The following is a 21,237-nucleotide window of genomic DNA, read 5'->3' on the forward strand; positions in this document are numbered from 1 at the left end:
AAATCACTATATAGTTGATATAGATTAATGGGTCCGCAAAAAAAAAAAAAAACTCGAAAGTTGAGTGAGATAGTGAATGCTGAGGTGAATGGTGGGACCCACAAAAAGAACTGGAGAAAAAACCTCAACTGTTAAGTTTGCTCTGAGATCCAAGAATGTCATCTAAACAAAAGATACTTTCCCAATTGTATCATCAAAAAGACATCATTTTTCTATAATATCATCACAAGTGTAAGTAGGTGAATAGAGATGGAACAAGATCAACCACAGACCATGCAAGGCCAGTGTACTGAAGGAGCCTAATACCAGTATCGACATCAAAGGAGTCTTGCTGAGAGAAGAAGAATAGCTTCAGTACATAACCGGCTTGTTTTGTTTCGTTTGGTTTCTTAGTGGTGTTTGGACCGCACAGCCCGGGTATGTAGCTGGTTGATCTTATCGGGATGCTCAGGGCATTGGCAAGCATGGGCAGCGTGCGCTTGGCAAGAGCCTTGCTACAGTACTTCACGAGCAGTATTGTTGGAAGCCCGACTAGCATTCTACCCACGAATGCAGGGAACGAGAGCTGAGGAGTAAAGATCCGTGGAACGTTTTCATGGTGAAACTGATGATATGTTTGCTGGACTCCAATTACCTGGTAAAGTGTTTCGTCATGAAGTTTAAACAAGGTTTTAGTCTCTTTATCCCTCTTTTTTTTCATCAAAAACAACTTTGATAAAAGCAGTTTTGTAGTTTTTGAGCATTAAAAAATACGGAGCAACTCTAATAGCAATGAAAACACAGGCCCTGTTTGGTAAATGGTTAACCTATCAGTCAATTTTGGCTTGTTTGACCACTACTAGCTATTTGACTTGGTTAAGCAACCAATATGAGTGTTGGACTAATTAGCTTTTTGTAACAACTTATTGCTCCAAAACACTAAAATTCAAAGCAGCTTTTTCGATTAGCTTTTTGAGAAAGTCATTTTGTATGTAATCAGCTATCAGCTAACAGCTAATTTACCAAACATCTTTCTACAATAAGCTACTGCTATCAACTAGTCAAACTCACTAACCCAATCAGTTAACAGCTATTTACCAAACACCCCCACAATTTCCTGAATAGTAGCGAATAATGGAAAATAAAGAAGAGAGATGTGTGCTTACAATTCCCAAAGCAACGCCATTGAAAGCTGTATGGTATTCAAAACTTGGAGTAGGCAACTCGGGAGTTGGGTAAGCAAAGAGCAATAAGAACGCAAGTGCGGTCCAAAAGGATGCAACTGCAAACGGGAAAATCTCAGGAAGTAAGAACCAGAGGAATCATTGATATTCAAAATAGCAAAAGCATAGTATGAGACTAGAAAACCCGACCATTTTTAGCAGTTTCCATTTCATCTTATTATACATTCAAAGGTTGTCCTACTAAACTATACTAGATACATCAGCACACCTCAACCCCTACATGCAAATCCATCCTAGGAAGGATCGGATAATAAAGACCCGTACTTGGAGAAAGCGTTTTCTTAAGGAAAACACAATATCTGTGTGCTCTTTACAAATAAGACACTAAAACAATATCTTTATGTTCTCTACTATAAGTTTTCCCCTTTCCAAAAAAAAGAAACTATGATTTGTAATAACAGCACAAAATTAGTGTAAGGATGGGTATGAACTTAAAATTGACGAACGGTTAAGTGTATTCATACCATTTTGTCCTGAAACTATGAAACTGTCTATGTAACTATGAGCAAAAATCCAAAATGCCAGGATTGCCAGTCCAATAGCGAGACCTCCAATAATGTCAATCAAGCTGTGCATCCCAAGGTAAATTCTTCCTAACAAGAGAGCAATTCAGTCACGAAACTCAAAAACAAATGCAGAAAGCACCGTATAAAAATGAAACTCGCCTAAACCAATCAGTCCCACAAGCAAAGAAATCACCGCAAGTCCTGCTAACTCTGTGGAAAGATCTTCATTCTGGGTGTAGGATAAGACATAATGCATAAGGAATCTGAGTTGCCATAGAAAGAACAGAAGTAAATATGTATACACATTTCCAGTAACATAGATTAGCAGCATGTTTCAAACAAGGCAATCATTCTTTTCTTTGTTCTAAGGGAAACAAGACCTCATAAAACACGCTATCCTTTTTTTCCTTATTCTGGGAGGAAGGAGATTTTGGGGTTTGAATCCAGGAAGTTCCAAACACGAAGACAAGGGCAATACTTTTGGGTTCTCAAGACTTTGCTGTTAGTGACAGCCTGAAATCTTACTACGAGGAAGATAAATTATGGCTCTGTTTGGTAATATAGTTAGCTTATCAGCCAATTTTGGCTTATTTGACTACTATTAGTTGTTTGACTTGGTTAAATAATCAAATATGAGTGTTTGATTAATTAGCTTTTTGTAACAGCTTATTGCTCCAAAATGCTAAAATTCAAAAAGCTGCTCAAAACAGCTTTTTCGATCAGCTCTTTGAGAAAGTCATGTTGCATGTAATCAGCTATAAGCTAACGGCCAATTTTCCAAACACTTTTCTACAATCAGCTAATGCTATCAACTACTCAAACCTACTAACCTAATCAGCTAACAGCTATTTACCAAACACCCCTATATATTTAGCCAAGAACAATACAATCAGTGACTATGGCACGGGATGAATATTTGGCTAATTCTATAACAATCCTGTAAGAATTCATATAAAATGTCATCTAGGGAAGGAAATAGATAAACCCCATTACCCTGACAAGCAGACAGTGTTAAGGGTATGTGAAGAAGGTAGTCCATATTCAAGTGCATTTTCTTTCTCATCCTCAGTTGCAGTTACTCTCCTAACATGAAGTGAACTAGGTCTAGGGGCTGCCACCACATCCTGAAAAGAACAATCAAACATTGAATCACAAAACAAAATCAATAGATAGAAAAATAACACCCAAAGATCATGTAGAAAGGTGAAAATGAGAGAGAAAGCCACTACCTTTATGCAGTTTCCCATATAATCACAGAAAGCCATCAAAAGGGTCATCTGCCTAGCCAATTTACAATGCCCACTCTGCAGTACAAAAGCTAAGATTTTTATACCATAAACAGAAAAAACTAGCAAAAATTTTCGCACAGAGAGAGAGAGAGAGAGAGATTACCCAGAAGAGCAATGGGAGAAAGCCAGTGTAGAAAGGTACAGAAACAATACAAGACAAACCAGAAAATAAGGCATCCAAATACCTATACTGGTACCTCTGCAGAACCCAAATTATCAAAATTCAAATGAAACAAGAATAAGTTAAAACATAATTAGGAGATAATCGCAAAAAAAAAAAAGTGAATACTCCGGTATGAATTATTGGTTTTTCTCACACACATAAAGAAAACATATTGTTAAGGTGCAAGACCTGGATCTTGAGAGTGAAGGGGGTGCCAGAGATGACATGTTGAGAAACCCATGGTTGAATGAGAGATCTAAGCTTTTCAGTCACTTTAAGAATTGAAGATATCACAACCCATGAAGCTATTCCTCCCAGAAACACACCTTGCCACCCAGGTATGCTCTTCATTTCCAACACCCTTCTCTCTGTATCTCTCTAAATATTACTCCGCAATTCCTTTTTCCTGTATTTCGAGAATTCAGAAAGAAGGGTTGATGACACCCGAAAGATTCTGTTCTTTCTCCAAACACCCAAAAAACCAAAACAAAATTAGGCTCCTTTATAGAGGTGGGGCTGGGCATGCACTTCCAATTAGTAAAATTTTTATGGAAAATAGCTTATACTATAAACAAAGTAGTGTAATAGTGTAAGCATTTAATAGAAGCTCTTTATACAAAAAATTGTTTGAAAATGTCTCAAATAGTACTTTTATTTAAAATATATTATTTAAAAAAAAAATTGCACTTATACTCCCAAAACTATGGTGGTCATCTCAATTTAGGTTCTCATCTATTAAAATTAGTAGCTTTAGTGCATGAATATCAATTTTTAGCAACTTTGATCATATCATGGCTTAATCGGGCTAATTGTCATCTAATAAAAAGTTTTTAAGGTTATATTTGTCTATTCATGACCAAAATTAGTTGACATTTTAGTCAAATTGTGACACAATAACATAAGGAAATCATCTAATTGAAAAATATAAATACTCTTAAGATTTCATCCAACTAAGATAATACTAAACTCCTTAAAACAAGGGAGTGTTACCGCCACACCTATCCCAATCGTTATGTTGTGCATCCGCGTGCACCATGCATGGTGCACACGGATGCAAAAACGACGTCGTTTTGACTAAAAACACGCGTCCCACTTAAAAAAAAAAAAACCAATTTCAATTCCCCTCAACAACATTATGTTGTTCATTGATTTCTGGATTTTTAGTTCATTGATTCTGAATTTTTAGTTCATTGATTCTGGATATTTAGACGGAAATCGAAACTAATTTTTTTTTTCATTAATGCTGGATATTTAGTTCATTCATTATTGATATTTAGTTCATTCATTATGGATTTTTAGTTCATTCATTATAGATTTTAGTTCATTCATTATGAATTTTTAGTTCATTGATTCTGAATATATAGTTCAAATTATGCACAACATAATGCTGTTGCCGAGAATCGAAACTGATTTTTTTTTTTTAAGTGGACGCGCGTTTTTAGTCAAAACGACGTCGTTTTTGCATCTGTGTGCACCATGCATGGTGCATACGGATGCACAGCATAATTTGCCCACCTATCCACTCACGGATAGATGCAAGGCTACCACTAAAACTAACATAATCCAAAACACGGGTTCCACAAGACCCAATTGTCAAATTCATCATACAAATACCCAAGAACTAGCAACCCAAAAGAAAATAACAAGCGTCTAAAGTGTTTTCAAAAAAAAAAAAAAAAAAAAAAAAAAAAAACAAGCGTCTAAAGTTATCAAGTCTACAATTTTCTCAAACCATAATACTAATGTCTCAAGGGTCAAATCTAAACAAGAGGAATCAATACGGGAGTTACAACCACTATTACGCGCTCTCGGAAGCAAACATCTACTCCAATCCTGAAGAGGTTTAGTCTAAAACATATAAAAATACAAAGTTATCATAAAAATGCTAAGTAAGAACCACTCTGCCCCGTAAAATAATTAAATTTTTATTTTAAAAAATAAGTATACTTTTGTAAATAAGTTTTTATACTCGAATAACCTAAATTTTAGAAAAGATTTAGCTAAGGGTCTTACAAGTACATTTTCAAAAGAGTTTTCAAGGCATCTCTAGACAACATTTTACCAAATACAATAATTCTCATAAATAAATAAAAGAGAAAGACTTAACGAGTATAACTCATACTAAAAACAAGAGATCCCCAAGATAAGCATTTAAATTCATTTCTAAGGCATAGTATGAAACTATGAATATCATAAGTCATTCAAGGCACAATACTTTCTCACAACATATCTATAATATACATAAATGTAGAGGATTTCAAAATATCATTTTTCGACATAATGATTCTTATACAATAGGCAATTAAAAACATTGTCTAGATATGGAGGAATTTACAAAGTTAGGTAGTATTGCTCGATAAACAATCATCTCAAAATATAGATTTTCTCAAAAATCATTCTCATACACATACATAGATATATACAGTTATGGAGGAATTTAAATCATAATTTTTTAAAAAAAATGTTTTTCCAAGTATCACATACACATATAGAGGAATTCATATCTTACTAGTAGGGCATGAACATCATCGCAACAAAGTCCTAGGTGAACAGTAACTCCCTACTGAACACACCACAAAACTCAACTTTACCAAGGTGTAATCAAGACCACTACATTAAGTATGCACACCCCTAATTAAGATTCCAAGCCCACCGGGTAGTAAACTATTCCTATTAATCCATGAAATTTTCTACTAGGTTACCCTCAAATAAAGTATCCATGATATTTTCTACCAAATACAATTCACAAAATAGGGCCGAAGCTCACCAAAATCAATCATCAAATAACGTATTCAGAATGTTTTCTAGCATATGCAATTCACAAAATAGGGTCGAAGCCCACAATCCACATATCCTCCAAAATATTTACATTTTTATAATCATTTCCTCCAAAATAATACATTTGTATATATAAAACTTCTCAAAATAATATTATACTTTACAACATATATCTCAAAATATATAACACAACCATAACCTTTCCAAAATAATATCAATTTACACCAATACTCTTTGCCCTTAAGCTATCAAAATAACATTCTCAATTACAACACTATATTCACTTGTATAATTTTCTCAAAAATAGATTTTCAATATATACATAATTCATTTTCAAAATAATAATTTCACAAACATAACATTCTTTACTCATAAAATATTTATAACACAAGTGTCACGAGGCATCTTCAAAACAATAAAAATATTTTTTCAAAGATATTTTTCAAAAATTATACAGAAAATGACACATAGTACACTACTAACATATTATAAACTCCGTGATGGACTTAGTTCCTACTCTTTTTTTTCAATGAGGCATGAATGTATTGAACTTCGACTCCTTTTGTCAGGCTACTAGCCAAAAACTTGCCAAACTTTGTTCCAACTCCTTTTTTCAAGGAGACATGAATGGACTGAATGTGGACTTCTTTTTCATGCTACTAGTCCAAAATTCAAACATCAAATTTTGTTTCGACTCCTTTTTCAAGGAAGCCTGAATGGATTAGTAAGAGAGATTTTTCTTTTGTCTGAGTGGACGGTAAACCCTTCCCCTTCTGCTCCATTTGGGGTAACTCCTACTTCAAAATTTCTCACTACCCCAAATCTTTTGAGGACGCGAGAAACACCAACACACAAGTAGAGTGTTAATACCTTTAGTAGACTTTTTATTTTTTTTAAAAAAATTATATATATATATATATATATATATATATATATATATATATATATATATATATATATATATATATATATATATATATAGTGGCTTTCCTGTGAAACCGTCTCGCGGATCCTAAAAAACGTAATACTAATACTAATAAAAAATAAAATATTGATTTTTTTTTTTTTGAAAGCAAACCAATGCGATTTTCTTTAGAGATAAACTGAAATAGAGTCAGGCCAGACAACGTCCCAATACATAGTCGTACCATGTTCAAAAGCTGTAGAATCTAAAGTGTGAGCTAAATAATTCTGTGATCTAGGAATAAAATTAATTGAGCAAAAATCAAACGTAGATATGCAAGCTTTGCAACCATCAATAGCATAACCAATATACGATCGAGGCGGAGTACCTGCTGAAGATAGGTAGCACTGAAGTGTATGACAATCTGTGTCTAGCTATATAGACTGTTCTCCACGAGCCCTTCGCTATGACAAGGCATCTTTGAACGCGAATGCCTTGGCCATAAGTGGGAAACATAACCACCTTCGGCGACGAGAAGTATTGCTCCGGTCGTGGCCGAGTTCGTGGCATGATGATACCCAGCGTCGACGTAGCACCTTCTCTGACGTACTGCAGCAGTCTAGGTCACAACAGTAGGCAGTGGCGGTGGAGGCAGCGTCGGCTCGGCAGTGTTGTCAGAACCGGCATCTTCGGCTGGCGCATAGTCGGCAGCCGCGTGGTGTACTCGTCGCCATGCCTACATGGTGGCAGCCGCTGCGGCAATCAATTTCTTCGGCATTGGTAGATAGGCGTCCCAAACTGCTCCATTCCGCGCTCTCCAAATATGATATAAAATTGCAACTGTGTACATAATTCCATTAGTGTCTAGAACATTCAAGATTGCACTAAACCATATATGGAAAACATTTGTCACAATATTGGTGAGTGGAAGGTTAGATTGAGCCCATATGGAATTTGCATAGCCACACAATACCAATGAGTGCATAGTGTCCTCATGAATGATTCCATACATGGCACAAATCGGATTAACATTTACCTTCTTTATAAGCAAATTGTTGGTAGTGGAAAAGATATCACTTATAGTCCTCCATAGAAAGGTCTTCCACTTGGGTCGAATTTTAAGCTTCCATAAGATGAACGATTTATCAAAAGCACCATCATTGAAAAATGCAATATTTTTGAAAAAAAAATGAAATATTTTATATTTTAATTTAAAAGTATTACGTTTTTTTCTTTAAATTATTATACTTTCCTTTATAAATAATAAACACTTTAGTGTTGATTAGTAAAAAGTATTACATTTTTCAGACATTTTTATATTGACTTGAACAATGATCCGTGAGACGTTGAATTTTTACTTATAGAATATTTTATAAATGTTAACAAAAGTTTAAAATTTTTCTATAAAAATCATTTAAATTTTATAAACGCAGTCTTGAACTCTTGATGGAATAAACGAACCACAACTCTCAATGGAATTCCCTTTTCATTAAGTTATGAGGTTATAGTCTGGAAGTCAAACTTTGCCCATAAAAAGAACTCCCCCATCTTTCATTTGAAAGAAGTTTTCTTCGCTATTCCCTTCAATATCTCGGCGACACAGATGGCGGCGACAACGTTCTCCCACCTCCGGTACTCCGACAGCCTCACCGTCGTCGGCATCTCAATCTGCACTGCAGTAATCTGCGAAGCTATCTCATGGCTTCTAATCTACCGCACCAACTCTTACAAATCTCTGAAATCCACCATCGACAAGGCCTCCAAGAAGCTTGAGACCATGAAAACCCTTGAATTATCCAATCCCGCTGCTTTCTTGACCACTAAAAAGTCCAAAACTAAGAAAATCGATCGCGTCGAGACCTCACTCAAGGAGTCCAGTCGCGACCTCTCACTCTTCAAGTTCAAATCAGGGTTTGTAGTGGCGGTGGTTCTCTTTCTGGTCTTCGGGTTTCTCAACAACCTGTTTGAGGGGAAGCCAGTGGCGAAATTGCCCTTTGTGCCCATTCGGCTCGTTCAGAAGATGAGCCACCGAGGGTTGCCCGGGGAGGATATGACGGATTGTTCAATGGCATTTTTGTACTTCCTTTGCTCAATTAGTATTCGCACAAATCTTCAGAAGTTCTTAGGGTTCGCACCACCGCGCGGAGCTGCTGGAGCTGGCCTCTTCCCTATGCCTGATCCAAAGACCAATTGATCCCGGTGATCCAAATTCTTGTCTTATTAATAATTTATTTTTCCAGTTTACCTTTTTGAATCTATTTTGAGTTTTTGCTATTAGAAATAGCTGTTTCAGATTTTTGGTTTACACTTTGATGATAGCAATAATTTTATCTCGGGGACATAGTTTGTTTCATAGAAACTACGTTCATGGAAAATGTTTTATCTTTGCTTGACCATTTTCATTGAAAGTTTGAATCTTTAATGTTGGTATTTATTTTATTTTAGCATCATATGAAGGGTTCTTTTCTGATGTTTTACTTCTATGTAAAATTAAATGCTGTTCCTAAGGTATTTCTTATTGATCTTCATTCATTTGGTGAGAGAGATGGAATGGTGTGTTTTGATGTTGTAAAGTTTTGCATCAAACTGTTAGGCATCTTCCACCTCTTATATAGTTGATTTAATCAAAACATTGAAAACTAGCATTTTGGGAGGTTTCATAGGTTTCCTGCTTGTAATAGTTTTGACACTATATAACTATTAAGAGTATTTTTTATACTGAACTAGTGGTGTTATGGTCCTGTTTGGTAAAATAGTTAGCTTATCAGTCAATTTTGGCTATTTGATCACTATTAGCTGTTTGACTTGGTTAAGCAATCAATATGAGTGTTTGATTAATTAGAACTTATTGTTCTAAAATGCTAAAATTCAAAAAGTTGCTCAATGTAGTTTTTTTGGATCGGCTTTTTGAGAAAGTCATTTTGTATGTAATCAGCTACCATCTAACTTACCAAACACTTTTCTACAATTAGCTAATGCTATCAACTAGTCAAATCCACTAATCCAATCAGCTAACGGCCATTTACCAAACACCCCCTATATAAATATCTATACAAAAGGTCTACTAGGAGTAGTTCTTTAGTGAGTTTTAGCCAGCATCCCCATCCAATGCTAGCCTCTAAATTGAAGGTGTTTGGTGTGCTCTTTTACCTGTTTAGTAGAATCTAAGGAATGGATGGACCATGTAGTTTAAGAATTTTACAGATGTACAGTTGGAGATTGGAGAATAAAAGATGCTAAAGTACCAAAGTCTAACTGATTAACTATATTATGGCCTAGTCATTTGCACAAACAATCAATTTGGTACATACAACATGGGAGGTGTCAAGTTAATAAGGGAAAAAGGCAGACTAGTAAGAAAGAAACCTGGGCAATTAAAACCAACCCTACCTAGGAACCTAGCAGATAGGGAACTGGCATGAAGTATTGTTGCTTTTAGTTAACAGATTTAATCACTTAAACTCTTTGTGTTCAATGGGTTAACCAAAATCAAAACCCATGAATTCTCTGGTCATATCATGTTGCTTCAGGGTTATCGGTTTTAGCTGTGTGGCTTTGTCCCATGTTTTGGCTAGTTCATTCTCATGATAAGCTTCTCTTGATTTGGATTCTTCTGACATTCCTTTGTAGTTGAGTATCTCTGATCCTTTTTTGCTAGAGCCAGTTTCACATGACAGGCTTTCATACAATCATACCTAAAAACCAACCCTTTTTTGATATATGACACTAGCATTCCCTGGTTGTGTCACTTCATATGATACGGCCATCTGTCTATTTTGTGTGGCGATATTCTGTTTTTGTGCATAGCAGGACAGGGTAACTCTTTGGTGCTGTACCAAGCAACTAATATTTCATTTTTGGGTTCAAGTGATTTGACACTCTATCTGACTGCGCATTTAACAATAGCTGCAGCAGATGCTAATTCTTTGGCGTATGAACTATCCTCCTTCAGTTTCTGGTTCCAAAACTCTGGTGTTCTTTTGAATCAGTTCCAAAATAATTCTGTATGAGAAATCTAAGTATGCCAGGCAGGTGTTTTGAATCATTAGCTGCTTCTAGAAAAAAATGAGGGGGGCAAATGGAGTTTGCCCCCAGAACATCATCTAAATATCAATAGCATCAAAGTTTCAAATAGCTTATTGTAACTCTCTGCTTCAGCTCTTCTTGCTGTGCTAGATAATCTGGAATTAAGTATAGGTCTTGACACGAGATGAAGCTTGACACTTTCCAGATTTATAAGAGTTTAGTAAGTTCGGAAACCTCAACAATCCAACTTCTGCATAACATTCATCCCTTGCCAGTAATAGGATGCTCGAGACATTTAGTTTCAGCTTTTCTGAGTTAGAACTGAAACAATAGGGGAAAACAAGACCCTTTTGTACCAACACACACACAAACTTGTGAAGAAGAAGAGTCTGGTGATGGATTAGAAGTTCCATGCACTGTTGACCTTCCACAAAGCCTATATGCACACCATTTTGATGCCTTATTTGTGAATATTATCATTCACCAATCACACACAAAATGGGGAAACTTGAATTTTCAAGACAAAACCCTTTTACTCAACACAATACAATTCTAGGCACTTATTAGACGGCTCACACTCTGGGCTCTTCTCGGAAATTGCTTTGGAAATCTTTTGTTTCCACTATTGGTCCTCTTAGGAAGGTTATTGCCAAAATTTCTACCATTCTGTCCTTGCAAGCCTGTACTCACTTCTCTTACAAATATATATGATATCTTATGTGTTTCCTATCTTGAAAGGAACTTTTGATGCTACAAAGCCACTGTATTCCTTTGCCTATGGAAGATGAAGCAAAACTTGAATCATAAGATGAACCCAAACCACTACATTTCACATATGTGATATCTCACTGTCAAATGCAGTCACCAATCAGAAGTCAAGAAACCAATGAAAAGTAATGAATTTTTCTTCATTTCACATATGTGATCATTTTTCTTCCACCCTTAGTGAGAAATTTCATTCCAAAAAAAGGGACCATATACCCATCACTTGTCAAACTACAAAAATACCATGGGCATACAAAGAAAACTATACCAAAAAAATTACAAAGACTGAACTTAATTTGTGGGTATTTATAAGCAAGCTAAGGGACATATTTAAAAGCTAGATTGCAAAGTGACTTTGCTAGACATAAATTTTGAATTTGAAAATTTTAAATAAATATAGTCAACACGACAAATAATGTATTTGGCTGTCCAAAAGTATTAGAATTTGCATATACTAAACTATTACACTAAATATAATGTAATATTAGTAAGCGCAGGCTATGTGTGTTGTTTAAGGTGTCCAGGATAATATATTCTTTTAGTAAATGCAGGCAATGCGTGTTGCTTCCAAGGTGGACCAAGGCCACCTTCTATGGTGGATCCTGGTCCAAAACGACATTGTTTTATATCAAATGCCAATTAGTACATCATATTTAACAACATTATCATAGACTATGTTCATAATATTTGTTCTATATGTCCATAAATCAAACTTTAGTCTCCATAAACACAAAACTAAATTACATTATATGCATTTTCATTCACCTATAGTTGGTTCATAATATTCATTCTATATGTTCATAAAAATAAAGCTTAATGTTCATAGACAGTATACTATGAACGCATCATGTTTAGTAATATTCATTGTGTGCTATACACATAATATTTGTTATATATGTCTATAAACATAAACATTAAAGTTCATGAACACTAAACTAAATATACATAATATGTATTAATTACATTCACTCTATAGTAGGTTCATAATGTTCATAAAAACAAAGTTTAATGTATATAAATATTACTATAGACGCATCATGTTTAATAATATTTATCACGTATTATGTCAATAATATTTAGAAAAAATTTCACTTTTGGTCCCTGACAATAATACATGAATCACATTTGGTCCTTGACTATTAAAATTTTCTAATTAGGTGCATGACTATGTAATTTGTATCACATTTAGTCTTCTCGTCCAATTTTCCAGCTAACTATTGCCGGAAGTGCTACATTTGCTTCTTCCGGAATGACCACTTATGGAAGGAGCACTGCATGCATTTACTTATTTCGGAAGGAGAACTTACGACAATAGTTGGCCGAAAAATTACATAGTCATGCACCCAATTAGAAAATTTTAATAGTCAAGGACCAAATGTGATTCATGTATAATAGTCAGCGGATTAAAATTGAAATTTACTCTAATATTTATTTTATATGTCTATAAATATAAGTTGTAATGTCCAAAAATTCTAAACTAAATGCACATCATCATATGCGACAAATTATGTTGTGGAATCATGTCCACCTTGCAAGGTGGACACGGTTCTAAAACTGTTCACAATTATGAATATATAGTTCAAAAATTATGAAGCTTCGGAAAGTTGGGCCATGGATTGAGAGGTTGCAGCACTTATTTTTGGCAATAGAGGAAGAGGTGCAGCTGTAGGTGCTCAAGAATCCACAAATGGATCTTATATTATTTCAACTTTTGCATCCCACTTAGAACAAGCAACACATAGTCAACCACATTCACAGCAATCCTGTTGGAATAAATTGTCAAACAACCCTGGCAATTTAACAGTTTTGCTAGGCCAAACAATAGAATTCAAGACACTTATTAGACGACTCACACTCTAGGCTCTTCTCGGAAACTGCTTTGGAAATCTTTTGTTTCCACGTTGAGTGTCCTCTTTGTAACATTTTCATTATAATTACACTATTAAGTGGTGCAAGTTTAATAGGTCATTTATGGCCATTATGTTGTGGTTTGAAACGGAAGTAACGGTTTCCGTTACTTAGCCTATAATGATGGCATGTAGGCTATTTAAGCATTGTCCTCCCATTGCTCCTGTTGCAGCCTTACAACTACACCATCTAGTTCATACAGGAGATTAATGGTAGACAACAAAACTTTGATCATTGGAGTTCTTGAAGCAACAATACAATTCAACAAAGTATCAACTATGGCTGGAGTTTTTGCTTGATCATTATGCTTCCGCTATGAGGTTAGGTCATCACATGTGTTCAAATTGTGTGTGTATTCTAACACTCTTACGAAGGTTATTGCCAAAATTCTACCATTCTGTCCTTACAAGCCTGTACTTACTTCTCTTACAAATATATATGATGTGTTTCCTATCCTATCTTGAAAGGAACTTTTGCTGCTACAAATTAAAGCCACTGAATTCCTTTGCCTTTGCCTATGGAAGATGAAGCAAAACTTGAATCATAAGATGAACCCAAACTACTTCATTTCACATATGTGATATCTCACTGTCAAATGCAGTCACCAACCAGAAGTCAAGAAACCAATGAAAAGTAATGAATTTTTCTTCATTTCACTTATGTATGTGATCATTTTTCTTCCACTCTTAGTGAGGAAATTCATTCCAACCCTCTTTGACTAATGAATTTTCTCATCCCCATTCTCACATTGTTTATGATAATAAGGCTCAAATTAACCACTACACTTAAAAATACAATTAGGACATCCTATTGGTGTGGAACATCATCCATGATCATAAAGTGCAATTAGGACATCCATGCATGCACTTTTACGTGTAGTTCGGTGACCTAATTTGAATGATCTTTCATTGAATTCTATGAAGCATAAAATTGATAATTTAATCATAACTTTTCGTGAATTACCAATGTAGTACGGAGTAACTTATAAGCATTTGAATAGAACTTATTCGAAAAAGACTAACAAATGTTACAAGTAGTATGGACCTCTGCATTTACAAGGCGTTTAGTTGGAATGAATTATGAGCGAGAGAAATTGTAATTTAGTGTGAAAAGAATCAGGTGGAATAAAGTAGAATTCAAATTACGTTGTTTGGTGGTGAGAAATAAAATTATTGGAATTGGGAAGGAAAGAAGTTGTATAAAGACTAAAATACCCTTGTGTAATAATAATAATAATAATAATAATAATAATAATAATAATAATAATAATAATAATAATAGTAATAATAATAAATAAAGGTAATATTGTCATTTCATCTATTTTCTTTTCTCACAACTATTGAATTGCAATTCAACAAAAGAAGGGAATTGCATTTCGATAGAATTGCAATTCCCTCCAACCAAACAATGTAATTCATCATGTTCATTGAATTTCAATTCATTTACAACCAAATTATAGTGTACCGGATTAATGTTAAGTTTACTGGAATGAAGTTAAAAAAGAAAAAAAAAATTAAACCTAATAAATCATTTTAGATACCATATATATATCCCACTTGCATCATGAAGGATGTTGGCATAGTAAAGCATGTACTTTACTTTAATGTATAGAAATTTGGCAAGAACTTTAAATGAATGCGACTTAACTTCATCTTGTATCAAAATCAAGGATCGGATCGGACCCAATAAGCTTCTTTGGATTTGACAAATGTGGCTGAGGATAAACAAAGACAACCTAGTTAAACAATCGAAAACTTACAAATCAAGAAAAATCTATAATAAGCCAGTGCATATGTTACTATTGTTTATGTACTTGCAAAACTAATCAAATAATTATTGTGTCCCCATCATGTTAAAATATATATCACATTAGAATCTTATATGTTTTTATATTTTTTAATTATATATGATTTTATAACTTCTTAATGACATGATAGAAATAACCCTATATTAAGGCTCTAGGTAAAATTCACCACAGTAGGCATATGCAAGGTGGTCCATGCATACTCCATATATAAGACTTTAAATACCAATTGAAATGAAATTAATTGTATAAAAAGGGGGAAATTAAACCTCCCCTTAAATATTCGATGTTAGACAAGAGAATCAACTAATTCCTTTGCTTCACAAACACCATATAGGGTCAAATTTAGCTTTGTAGGTTAAATGAGAAACTTTATAACATAAAATTATATGAAAAGTCTATGGTGTCCATTAGCAAGACTGGTGCTATGAATATATACAACAAAAGCTTTAGAAGATTGTCTATGTTTATATATACGAGGCTTATAGTACCTGTTACAAACTCAAACCCTCAACCATTCAGTTTGGGATAGTACTAAAATCGATGCCAATGGACACTTTAAAATTTTGCATGAGCAGTAGTTTTGATTAAGCATGGGAATGAAGGTAGGTAATTTAAGGGCAGGTTGGTCCCCCCAGGGGCAGGCCATGGGCATGGGCATCTGTGGGGGGATGGAAGAAAAAGTCAAGAAGAGTATGTGTGGAGGAAGTGGATGAAAAGAAGATAAAAATGAAAAGAGAAGGACAAATTGGGCAGAGAATTGAAGAATGGAGTTGTTGGTTTTTAGGACCACTGACAACACTTGTATGATGATGCCAAAAACAATGTTAATGAATGAAGGCAAAGTCCCACAAAGTGCATGGACTATGACTCTCTCTCTCTCTTCATATTCATCTGCTTTGTACTCCACACTTAATTACAACAACTGCAATCTGACGCATATGTTCAGTCACTCACCCGTGTATGCTGCTATTACCAGATAAATGATTGCCACATACACTAGCCAAACCACTGCTTTTTCTGGAAAACCATCAAACAATTTTTAATAATTCTTTTTCGATCACATAAGACATACTTCAAAGGTAGGGAAGTCCCACAACTAGGTTTTGAGAATTGAAGTTTTTGCCCTTAATTAACCTCTTTTTTATTTCTCAACAATGTCTATTATTTAGTCAGTTCGATCGATATTGTTGGGGTGATACTAGTCACTGAGCAGTCGGTCTGTATATGTAAATGGTTTTAGTTCTTTAACCAATCAACTAAACGTCTAAAACCAATTGATATCTATGTAAGATATAAATATAAATTAAACATTAAGGTGGTTTAGTAGTTTTTAAATTAGGAGAGCTAAATTATGAATTATGATGATCAAGTAGCTAGTTTTATCCTTATCATGGAACACAGATGAAGACTAATAAGTTGCATACAATCAATTCATTTATAATTAAATTAAAAATTAAATGACATCTAAATATTCTTTTTATGTTGAATAGAAGGAAAAGCTGGGATAAGAGCCCTCTCTCATGCAGCCTCGTTGCAGGTTGATTACCTTTTGGAAATTAATGATGCATTGTTAAAGTTGTATTGTTTCTAGCCATAACTTAAAATTATAATTATAATAAATCGTGTCTGGTTTTTTTAGCATTTATTTTTATTCTCACATATAAACAATAATTTGTTGGAAAATAAAAAAATGAAATATTTATTTTTACATGTAAAAATGTCCATTTAATAGAAAATAGGGAAAAATACCACTTTTAAAATAACGAAAAGGGCTAATGTGAATACATAAACAATTCAGGAAGCAAAAATGTTATAACCATATAATTCATGGGGAAAAACGCTATTTTTCCTTAAAACTACTTATCCTTTTGCGTGTTACTTACATTTTGAAGTTGTATGGGATATTGTAATAGGTAAATATAATTTGCAATGGGAGGTCATTGCCATTTGTTGCTAACTTGCTATAAGTACATTTTTTAACCACAGTTTGAAAAGATAACACTATCACGAACTAGAAAAAGACAACATCACTAGTTAGTAGTCGAAAACATTGATTTCTCAAAGTTGATACACTTGTTCAAATATTTCCAATAACATGTGGGGATTATCAATACAATCGACCACTTTGAACATTGGTCAGGATTACTTATCGGAGAAGACTTTTTGCGAATGCTAAGAAATCCTCAATTTTCAACTATGTTTTTGTGGTTGAAAACAAGAGTGTTTCTAGTTGTGGTGAGCTCTAGCTACTTTAGGTTTGCAAATAGGAATTTAAAAGCATATATAATAATGGTAAGACTTATATGATTAAGTAACACCAAAATAGTATAGAAGTGTTGCATTCAATAATATATTCCATTACATAGTGATAATACTTAGCAAAATATAACTATAATTAAATTTGTTGTTTTGAATTTATACATTTTGAGAATATATATGTATCTAAAATTGGCCTGGGAGTAGCTAAAAAGATGAAATATAATAATTTAATGAATTGAATTCATCCACCAATATTGAGCTTCTCATGTCAACATCTAAAACCAAAGATGAGGACCACTAGGCAGTGATTGAAGTAAATGAGGGAACAACATTCATGTGAATGTCCTTAACTTGCAACTACCCAACATACATCAACCAATGTTCGTTTATATTATTATATATTATTATATTGTCTAATTCAACAACACATACATACATACGTAACGTCAATTAATCTCCCCCCATAACCCCACACCCTTTGAAAACTACGTTTTAAGTTATTCACCACATTCATAATATTCAATTCTAAGTGGGAATCCAACCTTTTTTACCAATATGTAGACATTTCACACACTTTAATGGATAAAACTTAAAATTTCTGACCATAAAACCTGATCATAAACCTAGAGTCTATAATAAGAAATCACAATTCCAATCACTTTTAGAGTCTGAAAATGTACTCATTGCTATTATTAATAGTCATACATCAAAAGTGATTGAAAACACTAACTACTAAAAAAAAGTATCATAAGATGTGGTCACAAATTTCTAACCATCACAAATGATGAAAATTTTTAAAAATTAAAAGAAATTAACTTTAACGATCGAAATTTTTTAATTCCGGCACCTATGACCATCGGCTTATGTTTCTGCCGGCGGCCCAAACTCATAATTGCCTTAAGAAAACATGGGCACTGAGATACTCTAGTTAATGAAAAGTGAAAACCCTAGATGGGGCAGACTAAGCTAGCTGTAAAAAAATAGTAGTAATAATAAAATAAAGGGGTTGTTATAAGGTGGTAATTGCATTAAATCATTGGCTGCCTACCACAAATGGAGATAAACAAGAAACGAGGCATTGATGATTGAACATCAAAATCCAGTCGGAATCTAAGGATAGTGATATTTCACCGACACTTGCACCATTGAAATTCAATCAATAATATAATTAGCTTCCTTTAATTGCCCATCTTTAATTTATTTCTGATTATTTCTGTGCATTAAAAAAGTAGATCTATAGATTATATTAATTAGGGAAATTAATGGGTTCGAACCTAGTAGAAGTGGTATTGATTCGTTGGGCTTCAGTAAGTTAAAAAATGCACGTGTGCATATTAAACATAGAGACATGCATAATATACAAATATCATAATGCTCTATATCCAAATGCGCCTTTTTAATTCTCCCAATTAACCGCACTCATAAATTTAATTTTTTAATACACCAGATTAGTTCTTATAGACTTATAATAGGGAGGTTAATTCATATAATTTCTAATCTATATATATTCTTTTTTTTTTTTTTTTTTTTTTTGTGTGGGAATGCGATAGATCAGAGGCCGTTACGGTCCATAGAACCTTTGATAGTAGTTAGGTTTTAGCTCATTTCTTTTAATAATATAATCAACCTTACTACAATACTATAAACTAATCATATGAAATTTGTTACATAAAAGTAGAAATTTTCACTATATATAATGTTGAAAATAAGGAAAATACAAACATTTGAGTGTAAAAATATTCTTTAGCATTGCTGCCTTCTGTGTTTATACTAAAAAGGGATTGGATAAGGGTATTTTGATCATATCAAGTGAAATTTATTATATACAAGTAGAAAATTTCACCATAATATTGAAAATAAGGAAAATACATGCATTTGTGTATGTAAAAAATCCTTTAGCGCTACTGCCTCCACTATACCTACTAAGAATAATAAAAAGGACAAAAGTATTTTGATCCTATCAAGTGATCGAAAAGAAATAGGCTCAGTTTGGTGAAATAGTTAGCCGTCAATTTTAACTTATTTGATCACTATTAGTTGTTTGACTTGGTTAAATAATCAATATGATAAGTGTTTGATTAATTAGCTTTTTGTAATAACTTATTGCTCTAAAATGCTAAAATTCAAAAAACTGCTCAAAATAACTTTTTCGATAAGCTTTTTGAAAAAAGTCATTTTGTATATAATCAGCTAACAACTAATTTACCAAATACTTTTTCTAAATCAGTTATTGCTATCAATTAGTCAAACTCGCTGACAGAAGAAGCTAATAACATCCATTTACCAAACACTCCCATAGTTTAATTTCTTCCGAAACAGTCATTCTACTTTCTTTTTAATTAAATATGACAACACCAGAAGTAAGGATACCGAAATCTTTCATTATACATATACAAAGAGATTTATATATAAAAACCAAATAAAAGAATAAAGAAATAAAAATGGAGGTGGTGATGGATGGAAAATGAGAATTGAGAAAGGGACCAAGGATATTGGTGAGTTTAAAGATGCATCTTTTTCTGTCTGAGTTGAGGTGTTGTTAATGCAACATCTGAAAAGATGCCATATAGGTGGTCCAACAATGATGGATCATACTCATCAACCTCTTTAAGAGTTCAAAGACTTGTTCTTATACTGACAGTTAAGGAGATCTCCATATTCTACTTGATGCCTACGTTTTTGCCCCATCACTCTCACAATGCACCATCACATGTTTCTCTTTTCCCTTTTTTTTTTTTTTTTAATAAATTTCCTCTTCTCCTGTCAATTTATTTATTTATTTTTAATTAAAAATAACAATAAAATTTACCATTGTAAAACTCAAAATTTTGGATCATCAGTTAAAAATTAAATGATTCGATCATTTTGAAAATTCAAAAAATACTTGTCAATATCTATATATTTAGTGTACCGAAGTCACATGCATGTGATGGAAGCTCAAAATGGGCAGGCATCAGGAATGTCTGAATTGTAGCCCTATCATAATATCTTTCCTTCTCAGTAATTCATATCCCTATATATGCATGAAAATATAATAATGTTGTATATATAGCTCAATTGCCATTTGGCAATGACTTCCCATCTTTGTTTAGTGGACCACTTTTAGATTTAAATTCCGCTTTAATTCATCCCACTGAAAATATTGTGATATATACTATTTGTATCAATGCAAGAAACAAATATTATTATACTTATTATTTTAATTTGACTCCATATCAAACCCTAGATTAATATAAAGAGAGAGAGAGAGAGATGTTGGTAGGCTGCCTTTTGTAGGAGGGACCAATTCTCAGCAGGCATTCTTAATAAGTAATCATTAATCAGATCAGGTATATTAACCAAGCCAATTATAGATATGTCCCATAAACTATGATAACTAGGCACGCATGTGACCCAAAACTATATTATACTATCCTTGCATATCAACCTTACATTTTGATGCTAGAATGATAAATTTAGTCTAGCAGACATTTTTTAGAGGTATGATGTTGAACTTTCTTGGCCCTTCACAGGCCTCCACCCAACAATTTCTTAGCTACCAAGTTTCCCTCCTAGCACCTGTAAGTTTTGGCTCTAATACCACTTGTTAGGATCAAATGTCTATGTGTA

The 21,237-nt window shown here is 33.6% G+C and overlaps 2 protein-coding genes across 2 annotated transcripts; one reads left to right on the plus strand and one right to left on the minus strand.

Annotated features, from left to right (window-relative positions):
* Positions 1-104: 104 nt before the first annotated feature.
* LOC109150627 (lipid phosphate phosphatase delta-like) lies at positions 105-3,723 on the minus strand. Its single transcript, XM_019298606.1, has 8 exons — positions 3,371-3,723; positions 3,122-3,217; positions 2,959-3,033; positions 2,723-2,853; positions 1,889-1,992; positions 1,688-1,816; positions 1,146-1,261; positions 105-634 (listed from the first exon to the last, which is right to left on the minus strand). Exons 1-8 carry the CDS (start codon positions 3,530-3,532, stop codon positions 224-226), a joined length of 1,224 nt encoding a protein of 407 aa, XP_019154151.1. The 5' UTR covers positions 3,533-3,723; the 3' UTR covers positions 105-223.
* Positions 3,724-8,313: 4,590 nt separating this feature from the next.
* Positions 8,314-9,271, plus strand: LOC109150636 (calcium load-activated calcium channel-like). Its single transcript, XM_019298617.1, has one exon. The coding sequence runs from the start codon at positions 8,467-8,469 to the stop codon at positions 9,055-9,057; it is 591 nt and encodes a 196-aa protein (XP_019154162.1). The 5' UTR covers positions 8,314-8,466; the 3' UTR covers positions 9,058-9,271.
* The last annotated feature ends 11,966 nt before the right edge of the window (positions 9,272-21,237 follow it).

Source organism: Ipomoea nil, unplaced genomic scaffold, assembly GCF_001879475.1.
Source record: "Ipomoea nil cultivar Tokyo-kokei standard unplaced genomic scaffold, Asagao_1.1 scaffold0268, whole genome shotgun sequence".
NCBI classification, from domain to species: Eukaryota; Viridiplantae; Streptophyta; class Magnoliopsida; order Solanales; family Convolvulaceae; genus Ipomoea; species Ipomoea nil.